At 35.8% G+C, this 13,230-nt stretch overlaps 1 protein-coding gene across 5 annotated transcripts in view; it reads right to left on the minus strand.

The window, feature by feature from the left end:
- Window positions 1-2,633: 2,633 nt before the first annotated feature.
- The window catches only part of JPH1 (junctophilin 1), a 79,691-nt gene continuing 69,094 nt past the window's right edge, over window positions 2,634-13,230 (minus strand). The window contains exons 5-6 of one of the 5 annotated variants that reach the window (XM_015282877.4): window positions 5,155-5,250; window positions 2,634-3,310 (exon numbers count right to left, since the gene is read on the minus strand). In XM_015282877.4, coding sequence (XP_015138363.2) covers window positions 5,170-5,250 — 81 coding nt within the window. In that variant the 3' untranslated portion in view covers window positions 2,634-3,310; window positions 5,155-5,169. Of the gene's footprint in view, window positions 5,251-13,230 lie in introns of all 5 variants that reach the window. The other 4 variants (XM_015282876.4, XM_015282875.4, XM_015282874.4 and 1 more) reach the window with 4 other exon arrangements.

Genomic DNA, 13,230 nt, shown 5'->3' on the forward strand with positions numbered 1-13,230 from the left:
GTATAATGTCTCTTACTGAGGAGATTCTTTCTTTGGGAGAAAAAAACCTGAGATAGATTCTGTGGATGGCTCAGTTACAGCACTTTGGCATATGCAGCTTCAAGCCCAGACTTAGCATCTTTCTATTTTTTCCTTTTTCTGTGAATATTAAATGAGAGAATGAGAAGACTACTTCATTTGAAAGGCTTATTTAATTTCCACTCTTCATTTGCTTTGTTTGCTGAATTCCATTTCCATAGGAGAACAGTATGTGCAACGGTCTCCCCTCTCTATGTGGTTCAAATGAGCTGTAAGTAAAGCCATTCAGATATAATTCATGACCATGTTTTATTAATAACAACTAGCTAAGAACATTACTTTATCTCAACAAGTAGTGAGTTTCTGCAGGCCTTTATCTTTGCATACAGAGTGCTGTCAGTATCCTTTAGTATAGCATAACTGTATCTTCAGAGAGGTTTTTACGGCTGCATAACAAAATTAAAAGTTATGTAAATATTTCGAAACCTTTCATCAGATGCTTGTGAAGAGGTGTTTACCCCTTTCAAAGTCGGCACTCGGCTGCATTAATTTTCTTCTGACATATGTCCATATCTGACAGGTAATTTGTAGTTTATGTCTTTAAATTTCTGCTTTCAAACACCTATTGGAATGTGATTGGAAGAGATTACGCGCTCTACACGTTACTTGCTGCTTTACTTTTGCAAGGAAAGAAGCTAAAAAGCAGCAACATGTATTTATTTCAGTCTTTGGTGTCTCATCATTATCCTCTCGCTGTTTTTCTGTGTACACTCCATGACTTGTTTAGTCAGATAAGTGGAATTGCCCAAGAAAGCAGACCTCAAATTAAAAGGTGACAGCTCACTGCCTACAGCATCTGTGGGCCAACACACAGCTGTGCCAGGAGAAAGTGCTTTGCTGAGAAAAAAATCCCTCACACTAAAGAAGGGTAAAATTTTCCATGGTAGAGCAAATCGTGGTGCTTCAAATGGTGTGCCCAGGATTTTTTTTTCTTAGACATAGGAAGTGCTTCTCCACTTTAACCAATTTACAACTAGTATAATCCACCGTAATATATTTCAGAGAAGAACTAGCCGTTTTCAGACATCATAGAAAAAAACTGTATTTCTATGTCCATGCTGATTTTTAAGAATTATGACCACTGATGGGCAGGGTAAGATGCAATTTCTCAGTTGACTGTGAAAACATTTTTTCTTCTATTTTCAGGCAAATCTTTTGCTTGTTGCTTTTAAGATGCCTGCATGTATTATCATATCCATATTCACTGAAGAAGTACTTCATGTCAGTACTTCATTCTTGAACACGTAAGGGTATGGCCGCATGGATCTCGAAATGTCAGCAATCAGCGTGGATCACAAAAGGCCGCTCAGTGATGTCTGCTTAAGATTCTAAAGAACGTACATTTCCCTATTTGAAGAGACAAAATTGTCTTCCAGGAGTGGCTCTTGTGTAGCAAATACAAATTCTTAAAATTGAACTTCATGATGGTAGAATTTTAAAAAAATAAGACGTGAACAATTACATCGATTGCTCCAAAAGTAATGCCTCCTGTTTATTTCTGTGAAAACTACAACAGATACCAACAGCGTAACACCACCATTTGATAGAGTAAATCCTTAGCTACAAAACACCACTTTATATCACAGGACACACCATTAGCTGAACATTTTCACAGGTGATAAACAACAGCTTGCATCCCGTGCATGTAAAAACCCACACCAGCAGAGGTGACCCCACTGCCGCTGCCACCACTGTTGAAATGCACCACCCAGTGCCTCACTGAGCTCACATCCACTGCATGGAGGAATTCAATGACACACCTTTGCTTCATACGCACTTCCATGTCAGACCCCATTTTGCCAGACTGCCCCTCTGTAGCGGAATGTTGGTGGGAAGGTTCAGCCCCTACTGCCGTACCACCAACATCTGCCTCCGACAGCATGCGCCAACATAATAGAACAGGAGGATTTACTTTTGGAACAGCCATCCTACTTCAAATATTACTACAAATATGTTCTCAGTGAACAGGAACACTTACTCTCCTTTATAATGCAACATTAGAATGTAAACAGAGTTGGCCAGTGATCTGAACAGGAAATAAAATTCTGAGTTCATGAACAAATTCACCAGAGGTGATGCCCTTAAGGCAACTGTAATGGTGAACTTTCTCCGTGTAAAATATTGGTTTGTTATTCTTCATTTTAATTATGAACCTACGAAGATCTTGAGAAGGAGGGAAATCTAAATAAGGTATTTGCTTACAAGGACAGCTCCTAATGGATCAGTCACTAATTAAAACAAGATCAATTAAACCATCTGTGCAGAGGCAGTAAAATATAATATATGACATTTGAGAGATCCAAAATTGTGTATCGGAACATGAAAAAAAGACACGTAAGGAAACTTGCCTTCTTTTTTTTTTTTTTTTTTAATGTATGTTTTAAAACATTTCCTTAACAATTTTGTTGAAAACAGTAACTTACAATAATTTCAAATGGATCAAGGCTTCACTTATATTCCTGGTTAATTTCTTGTTTATTTAGTTTGCCTGAAAAGTTGTTTCTGGAGAGTGACAAAAGCAATTTGTAAACAGGAAGAACCAGTCTGAAACTCTATTAATAACCAACTTATTTTTATTAGAGCAAATACAGTTGTGAAAACTGTACATTATACATTTTGGGTCAAGAATTATAAATAAACTCATAGATAAAGAGTTCATTCTTTGACAGCGAGAAACTTTAAATAGACAAAATGACATTATTAAGTACATTGGCAGGCTTCATTGTGCTGTCCAAAATGTAGTGTACAGTATAACAACCAATTATAAATAGCCTTTCATGTAAAATACAGCTGTGCACATTTTAGAAAAATACCAACAATTTGTTTGAGCTTTGTTTTAAAAAAGCTTATAAATCATACATATTTATAAATGGTACTAACATGCTTACTTAAATTTATAAACATTTTCATAAGCTTTGTTACCCATTATTTCCAGAGCATAAAGTATTTTAAATAAACATTTAATAGGAATTAAATATGTCAGTTACAAAATTACCTCTCCACGTAAGGAGACGGGGGGTGATTTCACTGTTGGATGGAACATTTTGTCCATTACGTCAAGGCTTACACAGTAACTTTTAAAACTTTGTTCTTATTTAAAAATTACCTTCCTAAATTTAAAACACAATTTTGACTCTTCAAAAAATAAATATACAAGTTTTATTTTCATTTGCTCTCTTTCTGCTTTCTTCTTTATCCACACTGGTGAAAACACAGGATTCTCAACATACTTCTGTAAAAAACACCACGGTGTTACTGCCCTGCTTGGAGCTGCTTCGCTGCACTCTATTCAGTCCGCACCTACGTTACTTTAATATGCTGCATCAAAAGATAGCTAATGTACTTTTAAGAATGTCGCCTGTTACACCATGCAAACACTTATAAAGTTTACAAACAGGTTCAAAAACTATATTGTATGAAATATCATCTAACAGAGATAAAATAAACCGTAATACAAGCCCTTTGCTTTTTGCAGCTTCAAATTAAAATACTTTCTTTCCAAATGATCACACCACATATTTTCAGCAAATAAGCATGCTTTTGGTTAATATAGGGTACAATAATTACAGTATAATGGCACATAAAAGAAACATGATCACATCATTATAACAAAGGGCTGTGAAGCTACTTAAGACAAACTTCCCAAACAAAAAAATTTGAGGATTTTTTAACGCTGAGGTAAAATTATAAATGGACTTCAAAGACACTGAAGGCATCAAATCGATAAACGATCACTTAACATGTCTAAATGCTCTACCTGAATGTATTCAACAAGAAACTAGTGTTCAAAAATCACGATAGTTTATTATGAGCATTAGCTAGCTTAACTGTCACTGGCATTAATGAGCACTCAGACAAGACTTTATTTTAAATGCTGGCAAAACACCTCAGTGCTGAAACATAATAATTCAAATCACTAATTATCACAGCACCAGAATTCAAAGAAAAATAAAAAAAAATCAACATGCAAACTCCGCATTTTGTCTTTCTTGCATTATTCTGGCATTTCATCTCCAGCTTAGGATGTGCTGATATTGACTTCAGATTCTTATTTTTTTTATTAAAAAGAATTTTGCTTGCTACTGGCGTAAGCACTTTTAGGAAGACAGCAATTTCTGCAGTTACGGTATATTGTTTCCTAAACCTTAAAGTGAATAGACTCTTCAGATTTAGGAAAATGAATGTACGAATTACATCTTCAGATTAGAGAAAGGTTTTATCTTCTGTTTCTGCTGCTTGGCAGAATCGGTAGCGCTCTCCAGGTTGGACTACACACTATGTTATGGCTATACATCAAATTTCATAAACAACGAATGAACAGAATCATGCACAGGCAAATGAAATTCAATCTCCCAGAACACTGTGGGAGATGTTAAAAGCAGCAGGTAATGGAATAAGACTGGTGACTGATGCTGCTAACTATTTCTTCTAATGAGATAGGAGTGAACGCTGGAATCACTTCCACAGCAACAGAATCCTCTGACCACATTCCTCTGGCAGTCGTTTTCCCATCTCCCCACTAAAAACATCAGACGGTAAAATAGTAAGGCAGCTGTTAGCTTCCATCAACAAAAAGTGCAGCTCCGTACATTTCCAGTTTAGTCACACTCTGCTGGAACAGATGGAGAAGCCAACGCACTTCACTGGTGGGGCTGCTTCAGCAGATTATTTTGTTTGTTTTCCGACATGGCTGCTTGCTTCAGCTTTCAGAGGACCCCAAAGCCACAAACCATCAGCAGACAAACTGATCTGGGCCCCTGGCTGAATTTTCCAAGTTTCATCTCTCTTGCGTCCCATCATCCTAACGCCAAGCCTCCTTCCCTGTGTCTGAGTATGCCTGGTGCCATTTAAAAGGCTGATGACACAACTGCAGAGAACTGTGGGCTAACACCACTAGTTGTCATGACTTCACTGAAGGGTCAAAACAGTTACATAATTAAATAACTATGTTGAATCACATTCAGGCATAGCTAAAATTAAAGTAGGAAACATTAAAAGTATGCAAATAAATTCAATCTTTATAATTTGAGGTGGGGTGGATGTGGTGATTGTATATGAAAACAAGACCTTGCTTACCTTTCCTAATTCCAATCAAGTTAGAAAATGGACAAAGAGAATGGCTAGACCAATATTCAACAGCATTACCAGGGCAATCATGACTGAATTAGGGCCCTGAAAATAAACAAAGAGAACGTAATTAATCATGGAACCATAGAACCATTAAGGCTGGAAAAAAACACAAAGATCATCTGGTGCAGCTGTCAACCTATCACCACCATGTCCACTAAACCACATCTCCAAAAATGTAATCTTTCACATAGTGCACAGCAACAAACAGGATCTGTCTTGGCTCTCAGAGATTACCTAAATATAAAAATCACAGACTCTGCTAGTGAAATGTAGCCTTGGTTAAACTTTTCTTTTCTAGTGACCTAGATATCAACTGTATGAAAATGAACTGGATAAATAAAGGTAAGTATATTATTACACTGCTCTTAATCACACTGAGAATAACTGTCTGACAAATATGACCGTACAAATGTAAACAAAGCTATAAACACAAAAATGGTACCAGCTTAAAGTAAAACAAAATAGGAAAGTCAAATTTGAAGGCAGAGTACTGTTTCTTCATCCGTACAGTGGATTAATTCTCTGATACCAACCCATTACAGGACAGAAGCAAGGTTTTGCACGATGATGTGTTGTATGAAAAGGACACCATTTTTGATAACCGAAGGGAAAAAAATATATTATTACCACTCCACTAAAATCCCTAACAATATATCTGTTACAGACAAAAATAAAAAAATAAATAAATTCAATCTGCAATACTAAAAACTTATTTTGATCTACTTTGAATCTTGGTTGTAAATCCTTACCTTATAGAAGTATTCAGTGAACATGGACGCTTTCTGATAAACAACTTGAAACAATGTATTCAACAGATGGAGTTCCTAAATTTTTTCCATTCTTCTGTTAATATATTTGGTTTACTGCAACATATTTTCACATACATTTGTATGTGCTAAGGTGTGCATTTAGTACAAGTAGAAACAGAAAAGCCCTTTACTCGGACAATAATTTCCTAAATCACAAAAAGCCCATCAAAAACTCTCTCCAGAAGGTTGAACTACTTAAGGATCACTGGCATCCAGAAAAATGAATTCATTTTATTAGAAATTATTATTATTATTATTTTTTTTACTTTACACAAGAGGCATGCCTTGTAGAAGTTCATTATGCTTTAAGGCAATGGCAACATTACCTATGCAGTTTCTGGAATAATAAGTTATAGAAATTGCAATTAAAAATTTGCTGTAACTAGGAAGCTACTGAACATGATTAGTGCCACTATTATACCGCATACTCTTATCCTGAAACAGTCACTTAAACATGTACCAGAACATGCATTTATACAGTAGGTATGATAACAGGCTAGATGTGGACTGCTAAGTTCTTGAATAAGTCACAAAATATGTTTTGTCAAGCACTGCTTAAATCTTGGGGAAGCCTCACTCTAATTAGCAGTTCTATCCCTACAGGTCATGAGGTTTCCTTTGCACCTCTTCAGAGACATCTGTACATATGCCAAGAAGTAGGTGTTGAAGTTCAACCAGTGCCTGTGACCACCAGGATGCTCCTTAAATTTTGCCATGGGATACTGGTATTAGTAGCAACATTAGCCTTTTGCCTAGTGGCAGAATGTCAAAAACATTCACTAGGAAACTGAAGACTAGGGTTTAGGGTTACCTTAGCCAAAGGGATTTTGAATACCAAGTGCCCACTTACCAGTGTTATGTTTTAACCATTGGGTCACAGAACAGAAGTGGAACCGCATTCCCTACTCCTACTGGAAGTGAGCCACTATGCACCAAGAATATGAGAAGCTTGGTGATGGAGAGCAAGCATAAAAAATGAGAGTCTGACTCAAGGTATGGCCATATTTCTAATCAGAGGACTGTAAGCAGCCTAACTGTGTTCACGTGCAACTTGAGCTTCATTTCTTCTTTCTCTTTCTAGCACTGTCACAACTGTACTAGCCGTGGGTCTTCTGTGTTTTCCTACTGCAAAGGAAATTCAAGTCCCCACCAATTCTTTCAGAATTGATGACTCCCACCAATTACATTTGGAACCTGTGAGGTTTATGCAAGAAAGTTGCATCGGAAGAATTTAAACAACAAAACTTGCATTACTTGAAATAATAGCTGATTTAAAAATCTCTCAGTTTGGCAGTCCTGAGTGTTAATGCCAATACCCTCAGTGTGAGTGACTTTTTCCTTCAAAAAAAATCCCAGAATCTCATATGACAAACAAGAGTAATACATACATGTTAATGTTACATCTCTGTCCACGAGGAGTGTGATTACACTACTGATTTGTGCTCAGATTTGAATTTGGCATCTGTAGGGACTCAGTTTGACCAGTTATAGTTCAGCCTCCAACCTAAAGTTGCACAGAAATTGTGAGGAATAGTGAAGGAGGTCAATGTCTGATGCTATTAAAAATTCACTGGGATTTGGATGTCTAATACTTTGCATATTTTAAAATAAAATCCATCAAAATCAAGTTGCTTTATTCCTACTGAGCTACCAGGAGTTCAAGGAGACAGGAACTTACTCATTATCTAAAATATATCCTTAAGCAGCATTCTGATAGCCACAAGATGGTTTCTGACTGAATGGTAAATTGGGACTGCAGCTCAAAGGGCAATGCGGTATCATTAGTCTTAAGAAATTAAAGCTGGTGGAGGAAGAAGGGACTTCTCTATGGATGCATCTCTCAGGTTACACGGGTTTAATAATTTCACCACAGTAACACTGGATAAATTAGGCCAAAAGAACCTAGAGACTATGCTCTGAATCAAGAAATCTCACCTACAAAGACAGAAGAAAGCAATAATTTAAGAATCTGGTTGTTGATTTTATATGAATATCAAAGAAAAATGTGTAATATATTTATGATAATAATCCATTGAGCCTATGCTTTACAGAAATAAATCCCATCTCCTTCAGCCTGCTCTGTGTATTTCCTTGTCTAATAACTAAAACTTTGAGTCAAAAGCAGTTTCCTGATAAACTAAAAAATGATCAAACAGTATTTGTACAACGCAGGGTTATCATGCAGTTAACTACTACCTGTTCATTAGACACCTACGAAAAAAACATTTAATGCTTCACGGCAAATCCCATAAATAAGACTTCAGTGTCCTGCAAAGGTTTAAAATAGCAAAAGCCAAAATTAGTCTGAGGAGTCCAAGAGTGACTAGCACAGGTGCAAAAAAGAAGCTATAGCAGAAAACCTTCAGTCCTGCTTAAAAACTGCCCCTCCATGTTCTAATACGTCAGTGACTTACGCAGTTAAAAATACAGCCATATGATTAGGTTTCAGTATGGGGAGGGAAGAAAGTTATTTTCCTAAAACAGAGAGCCAGGAAGTGTTAAGACTGCTCCTGTAATCCCATTGCATTATGAACGTCTATTATATTTAGCATAAAGCTCTTGCTCAGAGTTTTTTTAAGATCAGGGAAATAGAGGTCTATTTTCCTAACATCACGGTAGTTGTATTCCTTAATAACTACATGTTAAGTGAATAAAGAGATGGAAGTAGAAACACACTGGGTAATGTTCAGCCAAATGTAATGATTTAGATAAAGATAAAAACCAGGCTAAATAGTCTGTGAGGCTTAAAAATCTTGATCTACAGTACAAAAAACTGGGAATATCATACATAGAACATTGGTGCCTGTGCTTGTACCTGACCTATGGCAACATGGGACATGCCAGACAAATCAAATGCATATACAAAAGCAGACATTACAGTGACATTTTTTACAGTTCAGTCCCATTTTATCCAAATCCAAGACTATCTCAAACCCCCTCACATTCAAGGTGAGATAAGAGCATGCAAGTTGCCAGTGGGGCTAGAGGCTGCTAACAAGCAATTAGAAACAACAGTATTGGTTTGCCATTAAGTTCCGATGAAATCTCCATAGCATATTCTTTATGTAGTATAACTAGAAGGCTCCTAAGACGTGGTAAAAAAAAAAAAAAGGATGATTTACCTCCCATTTACTAGTGTTAGTGCCTAAAAACTGGCAATTATTATGGAACAACTGATGAACAGTGACGTTGGCATCATGTTTTTATGCATGTTTTTTACCTTGATAAAATTGTGACAGAATCCTGTTGCTCTTTCATAGAAGCTCTGGAATGATTATAAACTTTGATTTTTCAACAGTAGAAAATAAGAATATAGAGATATACATTTATGTATTTCAAGTGCGTTGTGGGTGTAAGTATGTGCTGATATTTTTCAAGTATAATGTCAGAAATAGACATACCTACAGAATCAGTACTATAACTGATATACTGCACAAATGATTTTCAATAACATTCTTAAAGATTTAACAGATTCATAGAAAATATGAACCACAAATTTTATTAACAAAATGACTACCGCAGACTTTGCTGTAAACAAAATTCTTAATCCAAATCAATGCATATGGACATCGTAAAGGTCTTTGTTTCATTCAGATGTGAGAAATAGCTCTGATTTAGATACATGGAAAGAAGAACTATAAATTATATGTCCTATATCTATGTTCTTAATGCACTCTCACTGGAAACCTGGAAAAAGCACAGCACAACTTCATACAGCACTTTCAGATAGTGTAATAAAAATGCTCGGTAAATGTTATATATTAAATTTTGTATACTCAAGTCATGCTTTCTCATTCTTTTCACGAGAACCAGGGTTTGTTTCTGTTTTCTATTTCCTAACAAATATATTTTTAAACTTTAATGGAAGATCTAATACAAGTGTGAGCTTTCAAATCACAACAATTTGTCAGAATGAATATAAAGCAATGCAAATACTGAATAAAACAAAATAATTCTCTAACGCAGCACTGGAGTTCTAAAGTATCTTAATGCTCAGAACTGTCTGGGATAAAGTACTCTAATCAGTTATTTTTTCCAGCAACTTTTCACTTTTAGGAAATGGATTCTACAGAGTCAAATTTATAGACACAGATGGAAGATATCTTTGAAAAACGTACATTCTTCTTAAAATGCTCTATTAAAAATTATCTCCTAAGCTCTACATTCCCTCCTTACTGACATGCCGATAATAAGAGTAATGCAATTAGTGTACTCCAAATGAAACAGAGGGCTGTAATATCAGTAAGCAGTAGTTAATGTGCTATACCTGATTGCTCTTCCATCTTTCCTGATAACAAGCTGTAAGTTCACAGTCCTTATCCTGATTATTGTAGAAGGTCAATAAACAGCTGTTCAGATGTGCTGCTTGGTTTCTTAATGTGAAAACTCCTGCAGCTCCTAACCATGATTTGGTCAGGATGCAATATAAGAAAAATAAGGACTAGCCCCTTATTTTCACCAGAGCTGAAGAAAATATTCTGATCCAGGCTGAAATTATGTGTGTGCTCACTAAACATTTATGAGCCGGACAGCTTTGTATTACCCTAGATAGGAGTCATATCTGTGAGATTTGAAAGGTTAAAGGGCTGATATGAGCTCTAATACAGATTTGCAGATTACAAAACCACTGTGAACATCTAGTTTGATCTGCACAAAACAGAATATAAGCTTCTTGCTAAACTAAAGGACGTAATTTTGGCAAAATGTTCTTTGTTGAACCACTTAGTGAGGACTGATGAAAACTCATGGTACATTTAATTAATCTCATTAATAGCAATTTAAAGTAAGACTTTTAATCTAAATCTGTCTAGCTTCAACTTTCAGCTGCTCGTTCTTTAAAATTTTACTGTAAACTATTTTAGGATGTGTACTTACAGAATGTGATTTCATGTGCCAAACAGATTTTCTGTCTCAAATCTTTCACTGTAATATGTTTTAATCACTCTTGCTGCTCTTCATGGGACTTTCCTTTATTTATTTATTTATTTTCATTTTCAATCTCTGATTTACGAATATTGTATTTTGTTTCAGATGTGGTAGCGCTAGTGCCAAAACCAGATAAAACAGACTCTCATGTACTCTTGCTTAATCTTTCCTGTTGATAAATCTAAGGATTATATTAACGCTTCTGATCAACAGCAGACTCATGCTCAGTTACCTCTTCTGATCCTGATCTACCAGCCTTTTCCGGTTCCCATTCTGCATGGTCAGGCTCTACCAACTGTCTTTCAGCGTATGAGCTTAGGTTTTGCTGTACTGCAGATGATAATTAAACTTCATCTTTGCTATCTGGTGATTTGGATCAGTTTGTATTGGTGATCTGCTGTTTTCATTCTTTATCAGGTTCCTAGATTCTCTATCTTTTGCAAACTTTATTTGAACACATTTATGTTCTCTTCCATGACACTAGTAAGCATGTTAATAAAGCAGTGCAGCATAATTAATACAAGAACAATCTCATCAGAATAATACCAAATTACTGATGTTTTCCAACTACTATTTGATAAACATTGGTCAGTCTTTTAAAAATGATTTTAATGTGAGATTTAGCCTTTGCATTACATTGGCTCCCTTGTAAGATTAAGTAACTACAAAAGCAAATCAAATGACCTTCCTGATTGAGGGCATCATTCGTTTGCCTCTTGAAGATGTCAAGCTTGTCTGACAAGATTTTTTACGATGCATGGTGTTTGGAAATCCTTTTACCTTTCATTCTGAAATTATTTATTAATGAAATCTCGTGCAACTTAACTGTTTTGCTTCAGCTCAGGGCTAGACTAACGGGATCTCTTAATTGAGTCATTCTGTTTATCCTATCTTAATAATGACACACTGTTTTTTTTTTTGTTGTTTGTTTCAGGAGTACCAAAAATGATTCAAAGAAGCAATGCTTATTAATAAAGAAACAATATCACAATTATCTAGATCTCCTCATTTGCTGCAGGTTAACTTCAGCATCTACAACTAACACATTCTTGAGTTTCTCTTGGCCAGAAAGAGTTTCATAATCATCACAAGTTCTGAATTTGGCATTTTTTTTTTTTCTTAACAGGGAATAGAAATGCTTATTAGTCACTTCCCCATCTCAGCTCAACTACTGATAATTCTGTTATTTCTAAAGAACTACATTCAGATCCACAGAAATCTGAATTATAGTATTATTTTTTTTTCTCCATTTTCTGACAAGGAAAAATGCTCAGTTTTTGATATCACACTATAATCCAAGTCTGGTTGGAAGCAGTGCATATTTTGGCACAAAGCTGCCTGTTTTCAGAGCCACAATCTACACAGAGAGGAAAATGAAAATAGGAGAATGTCTGGACTGGGTCAGCCAGCAGGGCAGCATCCTGCCTCCATGAGTAACTAAAAGCACCTTTAGAGAATGAGATCAGAGCAAGTATGTATAGGGACACTTCCCAAATACCCTCCAGTCTTCAGTGACTTGCTGCTCATAAGCTTTCCAAGCTCTAGAGGTAGTATCCTTGTACTAACTACTCTCAATGGACTTTTCCTTAAATCTCTCTGTCATCTCTGGAGCCCACAAAGGCTTCTGGCAGTGTTTTTCTGGTGATGTCCTTTGGCCTGAAGCTCGAAAAATGCAACATGTGCTGGGTGAACCAGAAAATATTGTATCATTTTAATAGAATGCCAAACAATTTGTCATTACAACTGGCTTGCAAAATTACCTTTATTTAAGAACATGAGTATAGCTCCTGTGTTGATACCATTTACATTAAAATGTACTATGAGAGTAACTGCAAGTTGTACAACTCCTGATGACTGTCATCAATTCATTTCTCTGGCACGTGAAGAAGTGATGGAAAAAAATTCTTAAATTTCATTTTTTTACGAGATTTTTGGAAGAAGCTACAGGATATGCAGTAACTTCTACATCATGACAAGTGCCTAGAAGTGCAACTTCTAATACTGCCAATTATCCACTAAGATATATCAAATATTGTTTTGAAGAAAAAATAAGGAAAGATATTCATATTTGCAAATATGTGTCTCAAGTAAACACACACTAATAGAATTTTAGGCATAAACAATACCCTTGTATTTATGGATGCATTAGGGATTTATATTTCAAAAGCTTGTCTATATCTGGCTATATCAACTGTTCCTTTCCAGTTTTAAGGACTGGAATGTGTGCACTTCATTTCACTCTTGTGTAGACAATTATAGCTAGCAGACTGTATCCATATAAATATTT

The sequence above is a fragment of the Gallus gallus genome, chromosome 2, assembly GCF_016699485.2.
Source record: "Gallus gallus isolate bGalGal1 chromosome 2, bGalGal1.mat.broiler.GRCg7b, whole genome shotgun sequence".
In the NCBI taxonomy this organism is placed as follows: domain Eukaryota; kingdom Metazoa; phylum Chordata; class Aves; order Galliformes; family Phasianidae; genus Gallus; species Gallus gallus.